The 25,348-nt window shown below is 39.9% G+C and overlaps 1 protein-coding gene across 1 annotated transcript in view; it reads left to right on the top strand.

Moving 5' to 3' along the window:
• Nucleotides 1-21,198, top strand: part of LOC128855660 (uncharacterized) — a 43,861-nt gene extending 22,663 nt beyond the window's left edge. Inside the window, exons 2-4 of the mRNA XM_054090748.1 lie at nucleotides 20,439-20,562; nucleotides 20,620-20,894; nucleotides 21,081-21,198. Of these exons, the coding sequence (XP_053946723.1) occupies nucleotides 20,439-20,562; nucleotides 20,620-20,894; nucleotides 21,081-21,198 (517 nt within the window). The remainder of the gene's footprint in view (nucleotides 1-20,438; nucleotides 20,563-20,619; nucleotides 20,895-21,080) is intronic.
• The last annotated feature ends 4,150 nt before the right edge of the window (nucleotides 21,199-25,348 follow it).

The following is a 25,348-nucleotide window of genomic DNA, read 5'->3' as shown; positions in this document are numbered from 1 at the left end:
TGTGTGCCACATTTTTCTGGCAGAAGGATCGCACTGATGGTTGAGGACTTCGCTAAAGTGGTGTGCCTGCGCTATTACCGTGGCTGCCCGCTTCATCTTGCTGTCGCCACTTGATGCGATGTGAGGAATGAGTTTTTTTTGTTTTTTTTTGTTAGAAACAGGGAAAGTACGTAAATTGGGAAAAGTGCGAGGACCGTGCTTTCTTGTTTCCTTGCATGAGGAAATGACTCGCATGAAAAAAATTTAGCTCAAACGAGCAGATCATCGGCGAGACAGAGGCGTAGAGAGTTCGACAAATAATACATATTTTTTGGAGGGGTTAAAAAATGGCCGGAGCGTTGGAAGAAATGTATATTTCCAAAAATTTTCTGAAAAAATGGTACTTTTATATCTAACACGGGTGCTTATTGAACCCTCCTTGTATGTCAGCGTTTGATCCAACTCTCGAATAATTTCTGGCTATATTCGGTATAGCCATCAGAACCGTCTTCGGATTTTTCATTACTTCCTTTCAGCTAATAGGTAAACCCGTTTCCGTTCGATGGCTGGTGGATTGGACGTTATTCGTTTCGTTCTTGATCAAAAATTTACGGATAATAATGGTTATATTGGTACAAAATCCTTTGCTTTTCGTAATTCGCGTCTCGCTTAGCCCTTATGAACTGTCGGACCTTCTGGCCAAAAATTCGTGATTGTAGTCCATAAAAATTGCAGCCATCGCTTTCTTTTGTGATTGACACGACATGACTTTTTTGGGAGTGGTTTTCTCGAAGCTCTCCATTCACTTGTCTCATATTTGTATTGCGGGTAGTATTTATAAAACAACGTCTCGTGTTCAGTAATGATGCTTTTGATGAATGTTGGATAAAATTCAGCCTTGGAAATGTTTTTGGCGATATCCGCACGGTCCCACCAACACCTACCCCTCGGCAGGCGATGGGAAACCTCCAAGAGCACCCAAAACAGTATCCCAACAGTTCTAAGGTTTTTGCATTTATAACATAAAATTTAATGCAAACTCTCCATTGCAAATTCAAATCCATTTTCAAAACTTTAAAAACCGAAAACAGGTGATTTCGCGTTAAACAAGGAATCGAATACTCTAAGCAGGAAAAAATAAATGCAAGGAAGCGTTCTTGGAAAAAGTGCTGAAAAAGCTGAAGCCAAACTTCAAATTGCAACAAAAGCTATTGAAGAATGGACGAAGACTTGGCACATAAAATTAAGCAATGCCAAGTCAATTCATGTAAACTTCAACAACAGAAAAGTGAATCAATATCCAGTTTACTGTTAGATGCAGCCAGTGCCGTAGAGAGCAAATCCGGGCCTCGGGGGAAACTTGCAAATGCGGCCACTTTACAATTATGTCTAATTCATATAATTCGAATTATTCTCGAGTCCGGACCCCTCTGAGAACTCCGGGCCCGGGGTAAAAAGTCCCCGAATTTTAGGAGGTATGTTAATCGCAGAAATGCCAACCTAAAACGAAAAAACTAGAACTAAAATCAGTTGATTTAGAGCGGGACTTGGCGGTTGTACCTGGAGCTTTTTGTTCAAGGTGATATACTGGGTCCGGCACTCGAAGTGTAACCAAGTTCAGACCGCTCGCGCAGTTTTTGTTTATCGCACCATTACTCATTACAAAGAGACTGGAGCATTGCGAAACGTCATGGAGGTTGTCATCAAGAGACTGCAACGTCACGTGAAATGGTTCGAAAAGTGAAGAAGCGACTTGAGCGAAATGCCCGACGAAGTGCCAATCAAATGGCGAAAGAACTAAAAATATCTCACCGTAGCATCTGCCGCATATTGAAAAATGATTTCAAAGTCAAGTATTACAAGTCCCAAAAGGCGCATGATCTCGCACCAAAGCAGCAACAAGTCAAACTTGAGAGAGCGAAGGAGTTGCTGCGCTTGGCCGAAAGCGATCAATTTCCGAACAATGTGTTTTCTGACGAGAAAATGTTTGAAATTGAGTAACTGGTAAGCTCCCAAAACGATATGGTTTATTTGAGGAACCATTCGTATGAAAATTTGAGTCATCGATTGGCTACCAGGAGGCAACATTTGCCGCCAGAACAGGTAATGGTTTCGGTCACAGTAACCGCATATGGGCGCTTTTCAATTGTTTTCATCGAGCCTGGCGTCAACGTAAATGCGAAATATTGTCGGGAAAGTATTCTGGAGGTTGCTTTAAAACCGTGGGGAGCCTAACATTTCGGTGGCAGACTATGGAAGTTTCAACAGGACTCGGCGCCGTCTCACAATACTCAAGTGAACTAAGAATGGCTAAAAAACAAAGTTCCGAACTTCATAACGCCCACACAATGGCTTTCAAATTCACCTGACACGAGTCCAATGAATTATTCTCTTCGAGCCATTTTGGAGAGCAAAGTCCGAACTAAAAGATTCACCAGTCTTGAGGCGCTGAAAAAAGCCATTGTCCGCGAGTGGGCCAAAATACCTGCAAGTCACATTCGGGCAGCTCGCGATTCGTTTCTGAACCATCTCAAGGCCATAGTCAAGGCAAAAGGTGATCATATCGAGCAAAAGGAAATTGATTCTTAATTTTTTATTATTTTCACACATTTTTTACTTTGAATTGGAGAAAAGTAATTTTTCAAACTAAATTTATGGCCGTTTTAATTGGTTACACTTCGAGTGCCGGACCCTATAATGACTTGTCTCAACGGCATAGTAACTAATCCACGTAATAGGAAAACATTTTACGATTCGTAGGTAAAAGCAATCTTAGCGCACGCATCACTTCAGACCCAAAAATGTTTGCTATCCAGTTGCATGTGAGACAGTAAATCTTTCGGCTTGCAGGGCGAAAGAAAGTTATTTGCTCTTGTTGCCTCTTAGGGCATAAATGATGAAAACAAAAAAACTTATGATGAAAGCGAAAACGGGCAAAGAGGAAAAAATGGTCTGAAACCCACTGACCGCTACTAAATTTGCATAAAAACAATGCTCAAAACATAATCTGAGAATAACTGTAATTTTACTTTTTTATCCTTGAAGTTCAAAAGAAAAATTCAAATCACAAAGCACACTTTGGGCCACACAACTAACTTTTCTTCATTATGCTGGCACTGACACCTACTTGAACCAAGCACACTTGGCAACCCTTGAAACTTTGTGCATTCAAATTTTTTCCACTGAGCATACACACACACACACACAGAAACACGCATGTGTTTGTGTGGCAAGCCCTTTATCAGCATGTGCTTATCAGCCTTCGAATGCAGGCAGTGGCAAAATTCAATTGCATACTTTTAGGCGATAGAGCAAGCGCATGCGCAAAGAGAGCGCGAGAGAGAAAAAGAAAGAGGGAGAGACAGAGCGCGTATGTTTGAAAGCAAACCACTACATACATGTGGGGCATAGCGATTTGGTGCGTGTGGCTGGCTGATTGCTATATTCTATGTGGCACACAGTATTGATTTGTTATTGTCATACATTCCCTTCTTTTTTTGTTGTTGTTGTACTTTTATTTTATTTCATCATCTATTTTGTTTGTTGGCAGACGTTTTTGTTAAAATATTGTATTAGTATGTCGAATAACCTGAGTCCCTGTATGCAGTATGAAGGGTGGTTTGTCGAGCAGTTGTTGTACTTGGCTGCTCTTGTAGTTGTTGTTGATTTTCAATTTACATAGCTGTGCACTTATGTAAGAGGTTTGTTCTACATTTGCCAAAGTACACACAAACACCAGCAACAACAGAGTAAGCGACTGCCAGCAACTAAATGAAAACAACAACAGTTGGAAAAATTGTAATACTGCATAGCCAGGCCAGACTGTGAAATGCAGCATTCAAATATGCGAATGGTTGCCAGCTCCCGCATCTCTATGGGCGCTTTAGTTATTGCACAACCTTTTTTTATGTGCCACACGAAATTATTTTCAGAATGCGTGCGCGAATTCACCAATACCAATTGCCAAATAATTCAAAGCAAATGAAAAAAAAAGTCAAATAAAAATTGGAAAATTGCTCGTTGGGCCGCAGCACGCACACACAGACACACACACGCGCGAGTAGGTAGGCATTTTCATTGCATATGTGATTGCGTGCATCGCTACCCAGTGTAGCCAGGGGATCTATATTTGTACTTGCTCGCTTTCTTCTTCTTTTTTCTTGCGCTTTGTTTGAGCAACTGTGCGTGCCTACGTGATAAATTTGGCAGTAAGCCAAATATTCTCGCATCCAAAGGGAAGCGAAAGCGAGCTGCATGCACAAGTGTGCGTGTGTGTGTGTGTATAGGTCGGCAAATGTTACTTCCGAGGTAATCAATGCCATGAAAGGTCAAAGATTGAAAGTAAACAAAGACAATCAAGGTAAACAAATCTCACGAGTGCAAATGGAATTACGCAAGAATGGGTGATGGCGCATACTCGTAAAGGGAATCTAATAAATGCGAGCAAATACGACGTAAGAAAATTTAAAAAGTATTTTTAGCCAAACATTGATTTTTAATGTCACTCCTCAAACGAAAGTCAGATAAAGACGAATTGCAGCCGCATAGAAGTCAACTAATATTAAGTATCCAACATTGGACGACTTCTAGGACAAATAAAGGCTTTCTGCTGCGACTGGAACTCGCCCATACAGGGTTTGATTGAAACGTAATGAGCCTCTCTGCGCGGAGCGTCTGCCAAGCGATCAACCGAATCGGCTGGTAGGGGAAAATGATCGTTGGACCTTCCCCTTCCACTAGAAACCGCTCCCAGTTCGCTGGCAACAGCGGTGCAGTCAACATCGCTCCACGCGTGAAAGCTGTTTTAAAAGTCTGTTAGGATTTTGCAGTGGCGAAAATGCAGTGATCTGTGGAGCAACGTTACTCGATCAAATTTTGCCGTCTGCGTAGGCTTGGATGTATCCAATTTCCTGCAGATCATTAAGAAGAAAGTCCACCACGAAGCAACAAAGTAGGAGAGAGAGTACACCACCTTGTGGGCAGCCCTTCTGAACCGAGAGTCAAGCCGGATCTTCAGCCAAAGAAGATGATGTGAGAAGATGTTTAGTGAGACTGGGAGGGCACAGTACACTGGGATATCCTCGAAAAGAATGCCATGGTCAACAAGGAGCTCTACATTGCCCATATGCCCCGCGTGAACGAGGCTATTGTACTGAAAAGACCTGATCCACGTGATCAAATCATAGGCCTTCACGACAACACCAGGCCCTATGTTGCACAAGTCGTCAAAGCCGCACTCCAAGAGCTCGAATGGGAGATCCTTCAGCATCCGCCGCATTCTACGGACCTTGCACCGACTGCTTACCATCTTTTTCGCCACCTATCAAACCATATGAGGCGCGTCACCTTCGATAACAAAGAGGTCCTCAAAAACTGGCTCAACAAATTCTTTCACAATTTTGGCGGAACGGCATCAACAAATTAGTCGAATTTCCAACCCCCTAACTACCTACAAACTTATTTTTTTTACGGACAAACCAAAAATCACCATCATCAGTGCTTCAAATTCATTTTTACATCAAACGATGTGATACAGTAAGTCAAAAAGTTTAAAAAAATAAAATAAATAATTGGTGCGTACAATTCTGTTAAATATTTGGCCGACATCAAGGCGTACACCACAAATAGGGGGTATACAGTTTTAAGCTGCCTCCAACAGAAGACAGGGCCTGGTGAACTTGTTCGTGAATGGATTGAAGTTGGAAGGTAAGGTTGGCGGAGGAGTTTTTTGAGAGGAGCTTCCCATCAGACTCAAATTCTGGTTACAGGACCACTGCAGTGTGTTCTAGGCAGAGGTAGCCGCAACCAAGAATGCAGCTAATTGGTTGCTCACATGAGTAAATATTTACTCCGACAGCCAAGCGGCAATAAGTGCCCTCGGATCAGTGACAGTGCATTCGAAACTGGTCAGGGAATGCCTGACCTCACTTTCGACTGCGTCCGAATTCTTTGACGGAGAGAATTGGGATCTCCCTGACTACATGCGGTCTGCTCCTGTAAAGATGGGTTCTGCGCCAACTCAGCGAGCTTCTGAGGTTGACAAAATATCGGCTCTCGAATCTCGTGGGTTTTCTTACAGGACACTATGCGCGAAGAATGCATGCTGTCAGACTTGGAATTACATTGAGTCCTTTTTGCATTGGATGTATGGAAAATGAGGTGGAATCATCTCAGCATCTTCTCCTTAGCTGCGCTGCTCTGGAGGGATTAATATCCAGGCATCTTAGCTCTTACTTCTTTGCTACGCCTGCTGATATAACCGGAATTGGTATTCAAAACCTGATGAATTTCATCAGGAGCATAAAGCGGTTCAAGGTGTCCAAGTGCGTCCAAGCGGGCCCATTCCTTAGGCAACCATTAGCACCTAACCTAAGCCGCCTCCGAGCGGTGAGTGGATTTTTTTTATGAGCAACTTTTTTCATGGCATGACAGATATGACAGACACTTGGAGGTTTGTCATTGTCTGCCAAAGGACGACCGCTATTAGAAACAACTTTTTCTATCATTTTGCTGTATAACGCACCAACCCATTCGGCTACGGCGGCCCCATCAACAAATTGACTTCCCTACAAATTGTTGCTCTCGAAAGCTCATATTTCTTGTCTTATGTGTTTATTTCGTATCCGAAGAATATACCTCTAACTACGAGGGAAATATATATCTTCCCGGATTGTCATCCGCACTGAAATCATTGGAATCAGTAAAATACTCGTCAAAAAAGGTACTTGAGTACCGCAAATTATTATACGAAGTGTTGCTATATGTTAAAATAAACCTGATTTGGCACCTGTCCATAGAAATATAGAAAGTAGTTGAGCTTGTAAGGAAAAACACTAGCCTAAATATTCACCCAGCAAATGAAATAATCATTATCTTAGCTACGTGCAAATTATTTATAGAGACACTCTACCAATGTTACAAATGCTCGTTGGAGGCAATCACACTTTTGTCAAATGACAGGCAACCTTCGACTTTTGTCAAGATATGGAAGAAGAGAAAATCGTGGAACCAATCCTGTGCGCATGCATTACTCTATACAGAAAAAGGCTGTTCCCGCTCGGATTTGCTATTCTTCATATCATTGAAGACGTTTCACAATTAGGGGTGATGAAATCAACAAAAAATTCATTAAATCCACACGTTGGTTCTGAGAAGATTCAATAGTGTAAGGAACGAGCTCCCGTTCGTCTTCTGGGATGCCCAACTAAAATGGTCGGCTTAAAATTTCAATGGAACATTTCAACCTTCTAACTGCCTTTTTTAATGAACTTTTATAGCACTTGTTTTGAGAAAGGGTCAAAATGGCCATTTAGGTAGGAGATAGCGGGTTAAAATGTACCACAAAAACATTCCGCTTTAAATTCTATTACCGGATTCTGAGGGCAGAAATTATATGAGAAGACGTTTTATACATAAAAACTTAAATAAATTATCCAACATTTTTAAAACTTAAGTTAGGTAAGTAGGTGAAATGGTTAAAGTGCCAGTCTTGCACTTCTCAAGTAGGACTAAAGCGCTGTTTCGATACCATTATGAGACCTCCAACAGGCAGATATCTAAAGCCGGACTGAGCTGTTGATATACAATAATAGAGAAGATTGATGGGATTTAGGTAGGCACACTGCCCCAGGCTGTCGAAGAAAGGAGTATCCAATGACCTTAATCGTCTAGCTGCCAATCCCGGACATTTACAGAGAAAGTGCTCAACAGTCTCCTTTTCTAAAAGGTCCTCACAGCTTCTGCAATGGGGGTTAAATGGTAACCCCAGCTTTTCCGCGTGTGTGTCGATCGTCCAGTGATCGTTAAACACAGCTACAAATTTTTAAATTAAATGACGAGGAGTCCAAAGTACTTTTTGAATCCTTCGTATATCGTATTGAGGCCAAAGGATTTTCGAAATAGCACATAAAGAAATGGAGCTCCATCTTTTCTGCGCTTTTTTGAGAAATAATTTGCGCAGTTCCCCTTTAACAACTGTCAAGGGGATGCCGATGACCGGGTAGGAGGTCTCTGAGGCGAATTCAGTCCCCTTCCTGGCAAGCAATTTCATTTCCCTCTATGTTCCTATGTCCTGGAACCCACATCACATAAATGTTAGAGAGTTTTGTCTCCTCCTTATTAGGAATTGAGTAGTGTGGATCTGCACCATGGCGGCGTTAGAGCCGTGATCGCTGTTTGATTATCGGAAAAAATGTTAATACCTCCCTCGCTCCCACGCTCCCTAAGCATTTTGCGTGCCTGCAGAACCGCAAAGACTTCTAACTGAAAAATAATAGCAATATTTGGCAATTTTAAGGAAATAGATAAATCAGCTACTTAGTCTGCTACTTAGAGAAAACCCCTGCTTCGATTCCCGATTCCAGCTTGGAATCGTCAGTTCGTCAGTGAAGACAGAGGTACCAGCATCTGTACAGATTTTCCCCTCGTTCTTATATTGCCTCTTTGGAAAGATCACCCAAGCACCACCATCAAACTCCAGCTTGCGGATAGGAAGATATGTACGAAATTCAAGGAAATGCTACCATGTCTCTTGAGAGATTGCCGCCAGAGGCCAACCTCCTGTAACCAGATTGCACTTTAGAGCTGCGATGGACACAACGTAAAAGTCGATGGGAAGTAAATGCAAAAGCACATTCAGGTCAGCACTGGGAAAACTTTTACATGCTTCACTTCACTTTCAAACTTCTTTCGAATTCTTTAAATATATTTTTAAGAGGTAAATGAACTCAAACTTAAATTATTTAAACCATTTCAATGTCAATGCCATTGTTGTCAAATAAACATTTTAATTTCAATGACAAAATTATTTTTCTTAAAGGCACACGCCAAATATATTTTTTCTGTCATATGATACCTCACTCCAAAGCAAAACCATAGCTTACTGTCAAGTTCAGAGACCCATTTAAATTTAAGTCAGCCTAAGCAAAATTTTATTGTATAGTATTTTTTTGAATTTATAATTTTGCTATTGATTTTTACTGGTAACAATGTTTAGTTGTAATTATATATCTTATTGATGAGAAGACAAAAAGAAAGTATAAAATAAAGCCATTCTATCAGAAGGCGGGCAATTCAGTCTTAGCCTGGTAGTTGGAAGGCAGTCATTTGCCCTAACTAAATAAAAAAAAAATCTTTTATTTAAAAGGAACCTTTAGTCGGCAGGTTTGCTCTAAAGCTGTTCCCCGATAATAAAGACTTTTCAGCAGTCCTTTGCACCCTCCCCAGTTTAATGTTATTATAGCCCTTCCAACGTTGGTTGAGGAGACATCTTTTCTCTAATTTATTAGCGTTCGTTAAAATTTAGTAAAATTTTTTTAAATTGTTGGACTGTGGAATTGGCCTTTATTTTATTGACATCCCGAAAATCAAGCCGCAGCTAGTTTTTGCTAGTTTATAGGGTTCTTATATTGTAGAATAAGGGCATCTTAAGAACTTTGAATATTTCTCTTGTTCCTGATTTTGTTAATTTTTGGAAAATTTGATAACAAAATTTTTATTTTGACTTTACGCGTTGCATTGCTTGTCCGTTTGTATACTGCAGCAGGTCTAGTTCACAAGTGGCAAATATGATTGATGTATGACGCCATTTGCAAAAATTATAAATCTTGCGAAAGGATGATGAATTTGCGCGACATTTTCTTAACAACATCCATAAACGCTTGGAATGAATTAATGAACTTGAAATCCAAAAATTTAAGTTTTCAAAAAACATGCAATAATATTTATTTAAAATCAGCTGCCACATCACTTATCGCTAGACAAGGTCCCACATTGTGTATGATTGTGAGTGGTTTGAAGCCAAGTGTATTGGCCAAGGATAATGAGGGTACTTACAATAGACATTTTGATGGGGCTATAAAGGCTTTTCAGAAATCTGACGCATGCACTTACATATACAAATACATTTCAAATCAAAAGGCTTTCGTGTGCCATGGCAAATCGATCGATGCAAAGCAAACCTACAATTAGGGGTGGGATAAGTGAAACGGGTCCAACTGGGGAGGTGAGGGGGAAAAAGGAAGAAGTATAGTAGAAATTCTACCAACAAACACTAGTGAGCACAAGTGCACCGACATTAATGGCTTTTTAGACAACGACAGACGTATGCCCAATGAAAGCAATGAGAATAACAACAACAGCAACAACAATAACAGTAGACGTATTAGCGCCACTTTGCTGATGCTGAAGAAAGAAAATGTCACTTGATGGATATGTAAAAGGTTGAATGGATGGGTCCAAAGCGCCAAAAAGTGCTAGTGATGGCAATACTAATTGCCTTATTTCCGTTAAAGGGTTCAACTGAGCTGACTGTCAGAAACAGGCATAGACGACAGAAAGGCTATGTATGTGTGTGTGTATGTGTGTATATGTTTGTAGTATGAAACAAACAATGAAAATTCCAAGTAACAACTGAAGCATGTGTGGGCGAACACATACATACATACTGCCAAGTAACTTTGTATGTCGGCTGATACCCCACAGTGAATTGCGCATGCAGCTGGTCTGTGCTGAATCCTCAGTGACACCTACCTATAAGGTAGTAGTGACACTTTGACCCATTTGGAACTAGTTATTTATTATAATATATTTTTCCTTTTCATCTACAGCCCGCGACAAACTGTAGCATTTCAATAATTTGATCAGTTTTAATTAATTATAAATTTTTCTTTTAAATAATTTTTTAATATTCAAATTTATAAAAGATTTATTAAATTCTTATTTAGCACTAAAAAATTAAGGTACGCAGTTTAATACTCCATTAAATTTTAGTATGAAAAAGTGCAAGTTTATAGGAGCTCAAGATTCTCTTTGATTTCAAAAATATTATTTTCTTACAGTAGTGCGTAATCTCCATACAAAAAACCGTGCGTGCAGCGTAGTAAACATAAAGTGAAACTTTTACGGCACACAAAGAAAGAGGGAGAGACCCCAGAGGGAATGACAGAGAGAGAGAGAAAGAAAGAGGGAAAGAATATATTTCTAAATAAATTCACAACATTTGCAGAGAATACAAATAGACAAAATTTACAAAAAACGGAGAAGGGTCGACCGAGCGTTTATCACCCGCTCGAACGCAGCGATTCCAGGACCGCAGCGACGGCACAAATTAGCGCAAGGCAATACCAATAAATCCGACGCCGGAATGGATAGCACTTTATAGTACGCACACACACTAGCCAGGAAACGGAAATAACCGCCAAAAAGTAGGCACCAAAAAAAAAAAAAAGGGACAACAAATTGGGACCAAAAAACGCCGCAAACAGTAGGCACCAAAGAAAAATATCGCCAAAAAGTAGCCAACAAGGAAATAGAACGCCAAAAATAGGCCACAAAAATATAATTCCTACAGTTTTGCGCCAACAAACAAGCGCCAAAAAGTAGGCAGTGTTATTTATTACTAGAAATTAGCAACCTCAAGGAAAAACTCAGAGAAAATAGCCTTAAGTGTTTCTAAGATATATATAAGGTATAGCTCTCTCTCTCCTTTTCCTCTACGTTATCTCTTTTTTCTCTCTCGCGGAACGAAAATGCCCAAAACGTTGCATAGCCTAGAAATTTTACTCTCCATTCTCGCTCGCCCATCGACGAAGTTTCACTTCAAAAATTTCGTGAAGAAAATGCGCAACACCGCAAAAAAAATTATAAAAAATCAACGGAATTTTCTAGGAACTTCAAACTTGCATTTTATTAAACTAAAATTTAATGAGTTGTAAAACTGCGTACCCAATTTTTGTTTTTAGGTACAAAGTTTAAAATTTTATTCAAAATTTGTCCAGTTTTTATTCCTCTTGTACAAAGTTTGAAATTTAGATGTGCATGGCGTTTCCTAACATAACCCATTTAAATTATAACATTTCACGCATCACTGCAACCCTTACAGGTCATTGGAAAGTAGAGCATCATGCAGCCAGACTTAACCTCCCCTTCAATCCCATCACTAGAAGCTGTCAAGCGGAAGGGGTGAAGGAAAGTCTTTATGTGAATGTCCAGGGCTAGCTAGGGCACGACTCTGATTCTCCGGTCAGCCTTTCTTACAGCAAATTAATGAGATCTCAGGCGTCGAGATAAAGAATTTGCTGCTATACTTGGACCTCACTAAATGGGTCTGACTTGGAACAAAAGAAGACCAAAAAAAAACAGGCATCATCTTACGAGAACAGTGGTAGTAAAACGGTACTGGTCACTAATTAGGATTATTTCAGTGGAAATACTCAACCACTTCAACAGCAATGAGACAAGGCAACGAAGGGAATTGTCGAGCAGTGGGATGCTGTACGTGCGTAAAAACTCTTGATAGACGGAGCGATATGAGCCGCTGGCTTGGATACTCTTTGGATACACCTACGACTTTTCTGCCGACATAGAAAAACTATGCTAATGCTAATGAAATCTGTGATTATAGCGATGCATGCATAGGAGCGAGAGGGACTGCATGCGAACATTCGAAAATCTCCACGCGAAAGTGTTGTTGGTCCCATCTTCTTTCACAGTCAGTCACTCCTCATATCTATGTATACTTAGTATGCCACGGGCTATTCTTCCACTACAGCCTATAGAACGAAATTGTGTTCATTGTCGCGACAATCGAATTTCTATGCGGTTACCTTCAAATTTAATTTTAACAAAACTACCCCGAAACAGTTTTACAATCACCTTTTCGCCCGATTCTTACCACAGAATGGTTACATGTTTGTGATAGTGACATGAGAGTCTTTCAACAGCTTAAAAAAAGGAATATAAATTGCGGTCATCTACAAAATTTATGACAATTCAATTAAGAATAACATAGTTGGAGTATATCCGTGTCACAGCGGCTGGCGATCATAGCCTGCTTCTCGTATTCCTTTACACTTCCACTCATCTCTGTGACACTTCCTACCCACTTACGTTGCGCAAAACTGCATGTCCAACTACATATTTCAGCAGACCTGCTTGCCTCAATGGACCATCCGTTTATGAACTCATGTACTCATTCTCGTATATGAGTAGATGGGCATAGGAAAATTCATTGCAGGTTATTACAAATTGTCAGCTGATTTGCACAAACGTTCACAAAATTGAAATTTCCGTTACGGTTTCATTAGATGCCACAAAAAAAGATATAGAGACTGATAGTTTCGGCAGCCGGTCGGCAGTTTGTGAAGGATGAAGAAAGTGAAGTTGAAAAAAGGCGGCAAAAATGTGATAGACGCTATCTTCATACTTAAAAGGCACAAAGGTCAACAGTACATCGAGACAAGTGTGGGCTCTTTGTGTGTGTGTGTGTGCGAAATAGAGTTGTGTGGGTAGCGGATGTGAGTAGATGGAACGGGGAAAGTATCCCAATTTAACAATGCCCTTTTGACGAAGGGCTTGTCAAGTTGATGCTAAAAATAACAACAAACCGTTCAGTCTGTATGCAGACGAATAAAATTAATGAGTTTTTTTTATTTATTTTATTTTATTCATCCTTTTCTTCTTGTTTGCTTACTAAATAGTAGAGTTGGGAAAAGTGATACCTATTTTCGTACGAATCGTATTATTAAACTTTTCAAATTTGTTATCATGCACCTTCTATAAAAAAATGTCAATAAAGCGATTTGTAAATTAGGAGTGATTGCCATGAAATTATTTTGCTCTCTTAAAGTACCTTAAAGTTTCGGAGAACTCAATTTTCTAAAATTTTAGCTGCTTATGCACAGCTTTTGCAGCTGCCCGAACACTACCGATATCGATAAGTATAGTTTGACAGCTGAAAATGGCAAACTGTGTAGATATTTCTGCTCAGCAAGGTGGGTCACGGAAACACATGGGTATCGGGGGTAACGAGACCTCTCACTCCTTAGCTAAGATGGGCTCTGAGGACAACTTCTTCGTCCCGGAACCAGTTTTGCTACTTCCTTCTCTGGCCATCAAAGCTACGGTTAGCAAATGGGTTACTACAACCCACAAGCGAGCTTGACAGGATAAGAGAGGCTGCAGATGGACTAAACTGATGTTACCTGTCATGTCCGACCAACTGTCTCAGATCCTCTTGCCATTAAGCAGAAGAGACTGTAGGCAGCTGATGATGATGTTGGACTGATGACGGGACACTTGCTATGGGCGAGGCACATGGAAAAGGTTGGGCATCTCAGACAGTGTACTCAGCCCAGCTTCTGAAGAGGATGAGACGGCGGACCACTTCCTGTGCGTCTGCCGCACCTTCCCTCGAATCAGATTTGAAGTCTTTGGCACTGATGTGTTAAGAAGCGACCATCTTGGCTCCTTGGCACCACAAGATCCCCTCAGATTTCTTCGGAAATCATGTGGATTTAAAGAAAATTAAAGGGGAATCCAAGTGTAGTAAAATGGACTTAATTAATGTCTGAGTGCTGCACTTGCTAGTTCAAAAAGGTGCGGAGGATAGTTCCGTGTGTAGAAGTTCACGCAAATGGGGAAAGTCCCTGATGGTCCAAGAAGTTTACAACTTCCGGGCTTCGCGCAAGTATCCTCTGGATATTTCCTGAACATCCGTTTGTGAGAACGCGAAGCATCCCAGGATATCTGGTTGAGCGCTGGCCTTGGGATCCGCCACGTAAAAATCTCCCCCATTGAAAAACTACACAAAGCCTCGGGTGAGAACTGCTTACTCTGATGACGACCCCTACAAACAAACTTAGAATTATATCATATCATAATTTGAGGGTATGCACCCGGAATGTCTAGTCCCATAATGGGGAAAGTGACTGTTGTTGTTGTTGTAGCAGCATAAAGCACGTGGAATGCTGCTTGAGTGACAGTCCTTGGCCGAATATAAATCCGCAGAACCGACTGTCATGGGAACGAAAGTGCCTCTTCTCGGTATCCTTCCTCTTCTCGGTATCCTATCCTCTTCTTGATATCCTCATAGGAGCACAGGCTGACATCACTGCCATTAAAGAGATGCGATGGATGGGCCAAGGCAAGAAGAGCACTTTCGTTCGAGCGTCGCGCAATAATTTGGATCAAAGCGGGATTTTTTAACATCTCTCTCATTTGCGTCCATGTCGCGGCGGAAGACAATGACGATGCGACCAAATTTTCCTGCTATGAGCGCCTGGAACATTCCTATGAGCGCTGCGTCCGCAATGACATAAAAATCGTGCTTGGTGGCTTCAATGCCAGAGTGGACTAGAAAAGAATTTTTGGTCCCACCGTCGGAAAATTCAACGAGACATTCAGTAACGGACAGAGGCTGATCGACTTCGCCGGGGCTCGAAGCGTAGTAGTTTCCAGCACCAGATTCCAGCATGAAAAGATACTCCAAGCAACGTGGCTGTCTGCTGATAGAAAAACACGAAACCATATCAATCATGTTGTGATAGATGCAAGCCCCCTTCTAGTGTTTTAGATGTACGTACGACCCGAGGGTCCAAGATCGACACGGATCATTATCTTGTTGCAGCCCAAATATGTGCACGCCTCTATGCAGCAAAAAACATACATCTGCATACCCAAAGAATGTACGACAACTGAGAGTACTGCTCACCAGTCTCGCAGTCCCTTCACTTCATCATCCGCAGAGTGAACTTGAATTTGATTCGCGTCACATGGGTTGACATTTGGCAGCATTGAGAGAGATTTTGTTAACTAGAAGCATTCTTGTTAGCCCTCGCTCCACTCGTGGTTAGAAGGGCTTTTCGAATTTGGAAATAAGACTCCCTGAACTGGCTCTTGGGTCACCTATCGAGACAATAGAAACAATTTGAAGTGACCCCTATGGCCATCTAATGAGCAGTAAATTTTCCTGCTATTCCACTGTAGTGTAGTTCGCTTATGCTCTTAGGCTTGATAGCAAAATATTCAGTTACGATCGACAGTGAAGTCAGCCAAGTCCCAAGCCAGTTCTAAGCCCATCTTCAGGTTGGCTATTAGGATCATCTACGTTCAATATAGACCTAGGACGATAAAATTGTGTCAACTAAACACAAGCTGTTTACCAATATGGCAGTGGGCGATACTTTGGTCTCAGCCCAAACCCCACAATCGCCACAGTGCCAAATAAACAGAAGAAAAACTTCCAATAAAACATTCCCGCAAGCAGCCCGAAAGCCATCTCATAAGATTTTTTTCTCACAAAAGCTTCTGAGAAATACAAAAGTACGGACATGACATGAAAGTCTTATAAAGTTATTGATCAACTAGGAAGAGCTTAAATTCTCTACTCTCTTACCTACTCAGCCCAGATATATTTTTAAGTCCTCAGCTGGTGCCTACTTCGCTCCATTTATAACCCACCGTCATTTGTAACCCAAAGCGCAGATATAAAAAACCTAAATAGATGTGTAAGCCATACACCACACATTTATTTTTATACTCCTTAGTATGTGTGCACGTGTGTGTGTGTGTAAGCTAATTTATAGATTTATGTATTTAGAAGGCAAATATGATGTTAAAGCATATCATTTACAGCGCATCTATGACAGAATATTTGCCGCACACGCTCTGAAGGACATCTTATATGCATATGTTTGTGTGTAGCAACTATATTTAATGTACTCATACATACACACAGCTACATATGTGTGCGTGTGTAGTAGGCGCAGTTAGCTACTGAATTTCTGTCAAAGTTTTTATAGTTGTTATTGTTGTTGGCTGCATTAAAAAGCATTCAATTTACGCCAAGTACTATCTAGTTTGAGTAACTAAAGTAACTCATACGCCATGTCGGCGCCGCGTGATTTCATGTGCAAATGCATATGCACACATTTACACACACATTCGTCCTTGTATGTAACCTAAGCGAATTTTTTCTGTAAAATAAAGCTTAGTTTCTCTCCTTGCTCAAAATATGCAGCTGGTATGGGGGACTTAAAATAAGTTTAAAACTGAATTAAATAGTGTGAGATTTTTTAGTAACTGATTAAGCTTTAAAATAAGAGAATTGCAAATAATTAAATGGCAATGAGGTATTGCGCTTATTTTTAGGTGTTGGTAAGGGGTATCAGCATATATGAAAAAAACTGCATTTATGGAAAATCTAACTTTTCTTCTTCAATCCCATAATCTGGTACTTTTGACACCGAAGACGAGGCAAACGTTCCTCCACCGAAAAAGTGTGAAACAAAAATTTTAAGGCATTACTTAGTGCCATTCGTAAAAAAACTTGCAGAATCGCTGGGAATGACACAAGACGTAATTCAAAAAAGCATGGAATGCCTACAAAAGCAATGAAATTAGCAACTATCCGAGTCGTAAGACGACTTCCGAACAACTCAGAAAGGTTTCTTGAAGACCACAAGCGAAGTTATTAATGCATTGAGCGGCACTTGGGAACGAAAAGTAAATCAAACATAAAAACCGCAGGCGCATCGACTTTGAAATTTTGGTAAGAAAATAATTCGAAATTATTGGAGTAACTAGAAAAAAGTAAACCAAAATAAGAAATAATGGACTATGAATAAGTTCGTGCGGTTTTACAACAGATGGCGTAACTTGATTATTATTCCATCGATCCACATTTCCAAACATTCATTGGAGAGCTACTGTCGTAAGGCACAAACGTCAGTATAAGTTTTTTATTTGAAGCGTAAACAACAATATTTTTACCACACTTGAAAATGTCGAATTTCGTGCCAAATAATGTGTTTTTGCGGGGAATTCTTCTTCATTATTTTAATATGAAGAAAAAAGCAGCCGAAAGTCATCGTATCTTGGTGGAAGTTTATGGTGAGCATGCTCTATCTGAGCGAACGTGCCAGAAGTGGTTTGCACGCTTTAAAAGTGGTGATTTTGGCTTGGAAGACGAAGAACGCGAGGGTGCGCCGCCAAAGTTCATGGATACCGAATTGGAGGAATTGCTCGATCAAGATCCGGCTCAAACGCAAGAAGAGGTTGCAAAAACTTTGGGAGTTGATCAATCAACCATTTCCAAACGTTTAAAAGCCATGGGAATGATCCGAAAGGTAGGCCATTGGGTGCCGTATGAATTGAAGCCAAGAGACGTTGAACGCCGTTTTATGGCATGCGAACAACTGCTTCAACGGCACAAAAGAAAGGGTTTTTTGCATCGAATTGTGACTGGCGATGAAAAGTGGGTCCATTACGACAATCCAAAACGTCGGGCAACGTATGGATACCCTGGCCATGCTTCAACATCGACGTCGGCGCAGAATATTCATGGCCTGAAGGTTATGCTGTGTATCTGGTGGGACCAGCTGGGTGTTGTGTATTATGAGCTACTGAAACCGAATGAAACGATTACGGGGGATGTCTACCGACGACAATTGATGCGTTTGAGCCGAGCACTGCGAGAAAAACGGCCGCAATACGCCGATAGACACGACAAAGTTATTTTGCAACATGACAATGCTCGGCCACATGTTGCACAAGTGGTCAAAACATACTTAGAAACGCTCAAATGGGATGTCCTACCCCACCCGCCGTATAGTCCAGACCTTGCGCCATCCGATTACTATCTCTTCCGATCGATGCAACATGGCCTGGCTGACCAGCACTTCCGTAATTACGATGAAGTCAAAAAATGGATCGATTCGTGGATTGCGGCAAAACCGACCGAATTTTTCACAAAGGGAATCCGTGAATTGCCAGAAAGATGGGAAAAAGTAGTAGTAAGCGATGGACAATATTTTGAACATTAAATTTGTAACCATTTTAGGTCAATAAAGTTTCAAATTTCGAAAAAAAACCGCACGAACTTATTCATAGTCCTATACTTGAAATTGAAATTTTTAAAGGTCGAACCAAGGAGCACCAAGAGATTTGGAGGCTCCTAAAACACTCAGGCTAAACAAGCCCATTGTATTTAAAGCTCTGGAAAGGGGGTAAATAGTCAAGGAGGGAAGGAGAAAAGTATCAGAGAAAGAGATAGGAAAGAATAGAGACAGAGATAGAGATATAAGTTCTGTGAACATTTTCCAGATTCTGTGGGAAATCTGTACATATCCTCCAGTTTTAGAGAACGAATATACTCATTCTCACGACATCGGAACCCAAAACTCGTAGCCGTGCTCTAGCAAAAGCAGAACACTCACAGAGAAAGTGCTCAGTGCTATTCGCCTCCTCCAAGCATGACAGGCACTTTGGTTCCTCAATGATTCCAATAGTGGTCGTCGGCTGACCCCATTGGTTGTGTCGTGTAATTATATCAACCATCAACCGAACGTCTATCCTTCCAAGTTTTAGTAGAAAGTTTGACAGTTTTCTGTTCGGACTTGTCACAAAACACTTTGCAGCTCTACAGCGTTCTATCCAATTCACGATTCCTGTGGAACTAATTCTGATGATTAGCTCTGGCCCTTGTAGGGGAACCGCTGATCCACGGTTGGCCAATTCATCGGCAATTTCGTTTCCCTGAACACTGGAGTGTCTGTCTTGCGACAGAATTAAGCCTCTTCTTACATTCCTGAACAGTCTTTGAGGTTTGCTTTGCGTTCTCCAGGGCCTTCAGTGCAGCCTGACTGCCACTGAAAACTCCAATCTGTTTCCCGCTCCATCTCCTCTCGATTATCCATTCGGCTACTTTCAGGATGGCAAAATCTTCCGTTTGGAAAACAGTTGCCATTAATACTTTGTTTCAGCTCTTATAAACTTGCAACTTGCTGTTGCAGCTCGACTTCAATACTGGATTGAAGAGAGTATTCACAGAAAAATGTTGTAGAATATGCGTCTCGTGTCGACAAGTTCGCAATTTTTCATCATATCGACATTCGGATGTCGATGTCCGGGTCTTTCTGTAACTTTGTTTAAAAATTGTCACTCTTTGGTGCAACCTCTTAAATTAATTTTTAACAAATCCTTGGCTGCAGGAATATTTATCGATGACTGACTTTAGTCCCTCCAATTTTGCAGAAGCGGTAATAAAAGCGGTATTGCAAATTACCGTCTTCTGTCAATGCAAAAGTACCTTCATGGATTCGGCTCACCACTCACACTGAGACATTAAAAATGGGTCTTAATCTATAAATCTCGATAGATATTCAAAATTTCCATTCTCTTCATAATAGTTTTCAAATAGATTTTTCGGTTCCAAAATTCACTTCAAAGGAAATAAAAGGATAAAAAGCAAATGTAGCAAAGACTTGAAATAAACGAAAAACGACAAAAGCATTAAAGCCAAACAAAGCACCCAGATATGATCTCATAATGGGCAAAGTGTTGAGGGAACTACCAACTTCCGGCTTTAAGCTCGTCGCGTATATACTTAATGCAATGATTCAAACATAGTAGTGGTACTCATGTAATGTTGCAAACATATGGCATTTATTGCAAACTTCGCAAGGTGGCAAAGTCGCAAATCAGCTGTTCATTTTTACATACAATTATGTTTGCAATATAATAGCAACTTTGCTAGACTATTTTCAAAGGCATCCGTGGCAATTTGTCGCAAATCATTATCAGCTGTTAAGCATAAACGCGCGATTCGCTATTTGCTTTGAAATGGAAGACGTAAGTAAATACATTTGTAAAAATCAATTGGTTTATTTATATATTTATAGAAAAACGATTACGCACCTTCATGGATTACGCATTAATGGCACTTTTCGGTGGAGTGAACAGCAAACCAGAGATTTGCTTACGATTTTCTTTGAGAATGTGAAGGCTAATCCGGAACAATTTGAGGTAATGCTCTTATATTTTCCATTACTAGCTTGTTTACATTTTACAAACTTATTTTAGAAACCAACTGCTCAAAAATTTTATGATCGCATTAAGCAAAATTCGCCAAAGTTATGCACAATCAAAGGGGATAATATGCGCACAAAAATGAGACACCTTAAAACAAGTTTTTTGGCCGCGGTCAAGTGGAAAAGCCAAACGGGCGCAGGATTGCTTGAGAATGGAGATGTAACCAGTGTAGAAGAATACATTAAAAAGACTTGTCCATTTTATAATGACCTACACGCAATTTTTGCACGGCGCATCAATATCCAGCCACCAGCAATCTATCAGTCTTCAGAGCCAGTGTTGACCTTGGAGAATAATGAAGAGGAAGTGTTATTAGAAATTGATTGCGAAACATCTACGAGTTTGCCTGAAAGTCCATTTGTGAGTCCATCTGTTTTAATTTCTCCAACATTTCCTGAGGATCAAGTCAGTCCGCCTTGTTCATTGGCATCAGATATTCGCACACAAAACAATACAACGACAACAAAAAGAAATTTGAAGAGAGCTGAAAGCTCGAGCCCATTTGCTCTATTATTTGAAATTCAAAAGAAAAAGGTGGTTCGGTTAGAAACACAAAAACTGGAATTTTAAATAGAAAAAGAGGAAAATAAATGTAATTGCAGAAACTACAACTGGAGAAAGAAGAGAGAGTCGAGATGGAAAAATTAAGATTGGAACACGAAGGATTGAAAAATGTAAATAATTAATAAGCTGCCAAAATGGGTTTGTAATATGAATAAATGAGCACAGCTCAAACTATTGTACAAAGTTAAAAAGCAATTAAAATAATACGAATTTATTTATTGATTGTTTGCATATTCTAACAGTTCACAAACTGTTTGTCGCACTGCTTCTCCCTCATTAGTTCGTGCACTAGGTAATGTCTCATTAATATCGTGCTCCGATTCCTCAAGTTGGTAATCGAAATGATCATCTTGTTGAAGTATAAGATTGTGCAACAATGCGCAACAGAGAATCCACTTGTTCACTTTTTTCATGCCATTTGCATCTTTAATTTGAGTCTTAAACTTTTTAAACTGCCAAACCTTTCCTTCAGCATACCGAAACAGTGTTCAATTCGTATTCTATAACAACTGAATGTTTTGTTAAAAAAAGTCCTTCGACTTGGTGTCAGTTCTCTGGAATTTTCCCTAAATGACGTTATAACTGTACGAGACAGTTTATAGGCGCTGTCACCTGCAATCCAAGTCACACGTGCAATCTTCTTGAATTTGCATTATTCAAGTTCCCATAAAACTTCCTTTAAAAATACCTTACATTTAGGCACGCTATTTTGGATAAATGGTACACTGTATCTGCATTCTACACCTAGGGCCAAACACAATTGAAATTCCTCCAATATTTAATCTTCTTTGTTTTTTTCTCTTCTGCCAAAAAAATAAAAGTTAGTCATATGAAATAAAATATAATCTAGTTTAAATTCATATCTTCGTCCTCACAAAAGAATTCCAGAATCATAAAATCATTTCGCGCTGTTCCTTCTAATAATTTTAGAAATTTTTGCTTTTCACTTGTTTTCGGCATTTAAATTTTTACTTTTGGCAAATAAAAAACAGCTAACTTATAAAAGTATTGCCAGTGGGGCGCTCATTAAACAGTAGTGGCAACTTTGCAACTTTGCGATTGTTACATAGATGCCACATTAAATGAGTACCACTAGTATTTTTCAGTGCCGTGGAAAGTATCGGACATAATTCTAATCAGGGAAAACCCTTGGGCATAGCGACCTCTTATTAACCAATAAGTTCGATTCCTATTTCATTGAAAACCTACGAAAAACATTAACTATATAATCAGCTCAACCCGATAATTGCACAAAGAAATTTTATCCCGAAGCATCAATTTGGGTTCAGGAAACATCAATCCACCATCGAGCTGGTCAACTCTGTATAAAATTTCGCCAGGGAAGCATTCGAAAGTAGAGAATACTGTGTTGCCGTCTTTCTAGGCATAGCACAAGCATTTGAGAAGGTATGACCAATATGGATATATGGAGTGCAAATCTGCAGCTCAGGTTTAAGATCAAATCTTGACATCTTACAGAGGTTCCAGTCAAAAAATGCATGGTTGTACAACCGTACACTAAATGCGAGGTTATCTATTAATACAACTAATTTCTCTTCTCCGATTGATTTTAGATGAATCTCCAAGGACTTGTGATTATCACCGCAAGGTACATCTGGAGAAATGGGCTCCACATAAACAGCGATAACTTTTACAATTATAAACTTTTTTTTTTTTTTGAAATTTTGCTAAAAACAAGTCGAAATATGATGTATTATTTCTGTTTTAAATAATAATAAAGCAATTCGCTTATTGAAAATCATCGTTTTTTCAGGCCTCTGGCTACCCCTAACTCCATAAGTAGTTTTTAACTATGAAACAGCAAGTTTTTTTTTAACTCTTAATGTCTAAATTTAATTCCATTACACACTCGATAAAACATTCTGAAAGCATTTGTCAGCTAAGCGCACGCCCAGTAGGTGGGACAGATAAAAAGTAAAAAAAAAAAATAAAATAAATAAATAAATGAAAAATTATAGGAAATTTGATTAATTATCTAAAAATAATATAGTAGCAGAACAAACACAATTAGTTTTTTGTATACTATGCATTTTAACTGCTTCTTCCAAAAAAAAAAAATTATTGATTTTAGTGCCACAATCCACAACACTATCTTATTTATTTGTGCCGTCAATTTTTTACGCATATGAAAGTATGTGTGATAAATCGTATGCATGTATGTGTGTGCACAAATATATTGTATTTAATCTCTGCATAACTCACTTCATCGTCATTCTTTTTTACTGTTATGTTCTGCCTCAATTTAGGCTGGCACGTCGATTCCGGCGCCTGGTCCCTGGAGCCGTTTGCGATCTCCATTATTTTCTCATCAGTTTTCTTGCTACTTGTCTACTTTTATTATTTCTCTGCTTCTTTTTTCACTACAGTTGTTTTATTAATTGATGAGTTTGCCCCAAATGGAAATCACGTGTCGCTGACAACTCGAATTTTCCCTATTCCCGCCGCATAAATATTGGAAATATGAGGAAAAAATGAACAAACCAAAAACAAGCTAACATAACTATGTGTGTGTATATGTAGGTATGTATGTGTTTGAGAGGTCAATCTGTGCGGCATTTAGTGACTTTGCGATTTCGGGATGTTCTGATGATATTTTGGGATCAGTACCGGGATGTAATTTGCTTTAATTTAGAACAAATTTAGCTTTTGGCTAGATAGGTATAGTGGTTGTCGGTTGACACAACTAGGCCTGTCGTAGGACCAATGTGATACCACCAATGGCAAACCTCCGAGTGTATTTCTGCCATGAAAAAGCTCCTCATAAAAATATCTGCCGTTCGTAGTCGGTTTGAAACTGTAGGTCCCTCCATTTGCGGAACAACATCAAGACGCACACCACAAATAGGAGGAGCTCGGCGGGTGTACGCGCCAATTATGTATATATATACTTCTGCCAAGTTATTCAGGGAACTTTTTCTTAAAATATTGAACTTTCTTCTATCCAGAGCCATCCACCCTCATAGAAAGTGTTCCATAGTCTCTTCTTCTTCGATGTTGTTACAGCTTCTGCAATAGTCGTTATAGGGCGCTCCCAGTCTGCTGGCATGCCTGCCAATCAGACAATGCCCTGTTAGGACCCCGAGAAGATTTCTCATATTTTTTCTGTTTAGTTTCAACAGTCAGTTTGTGCGACCCATGTTCCATTCCGGTCACGTCATTCTACTAGTTGCACAGGTCAGGGACTAAGTATCTTACAAGTTGCTGAAGGTTAGGTATGTTTGCTTTGTCTGGTTGGATCGGTAATGTGGTACCAAATGGCGCTAGTTGATCTGCTTTGTAGTTGCCTTCTATGTCTTTATGAGCAGAGCAGGTTTATTACGAAGTACTGTGATAGTTCTGTCAAAACGTCCATACATTCTTTTCATGTCTTAAAGTTAATATTAGGCGATTTTAAAGCGTTCGGTACCGATTGGCTATTTGAATATATGTTTATATCTCTTGTTGTGAGGACACTTTTATTTAGGGATAGCAGGGCTTCTCTGATAGCCAATATTTCAGCTTGAAATATACTACAGTGATCCGGTAGCCGGAATGAAATGAAGAGTGAAGGCCTCCGCCTACTTGATCATTTAGCTTGGAACCATCAGTATAGATGCTGATTCCGCTTCTATTGTCCATTACCCCATTGTCCCAATCTTCTCTCGTTGGAAAAGTTGTCGTAAAGGATGTGTTTAAATGCAACTCCACTGAGCTAGAAAAGTCTGTCGTTTGATGTAGGAAAGGGTATTCGTCTAATATTTTTGCGTGACCTCTTCTGTTAATGGCTAAGTTGGAAGATTCTCTTAACCTAAGTGCCGATTTCGCCGCCAGCTGTTTGCTGTAGGCCTCAATCGGTAATAGGTGCAGCATGACATTCATCGCTAATTAAAAGTCTTTCCCGCATTTGAAATAAAAAAAAATAACGAAAATAATTTCACGATTCAAGCCAAACTTGATTTCTTCCTAATAAATACCGATATTCCGACATTTCGGGATATCGGGATTTGTGTCCCTAGTATATTTGTATAAGTGGCACCTATTGGGTGTGAACAAAGGTCAAAAAATGAAAGTTAAATGTATAGAGTGCTTAGGGGTTTCGGGACTTACACCTCTTTTATATGCAAAGAAGTATCATTTATTGAGTGCGAATAAAAGT

Source organism: Anastrepha ludens, chromosome 2 (genome assembly GCF_028408465.1).
Source record: "Anastrepha ludens isolate Willacy chromosome 2, idAnaLude1.1, whole genome shotgun sequence".
Lineage (NCBI taxonomy): Eukaryota > Metazoa > Arthropoda > Insecta > Diptera > Tephritidae > Anastrepha > Anastrepha ludens.
Note: the sequence above shows the minus strand (reverse complement) of the source record. Positions and strands in the feature narration are given on the sequence as shown.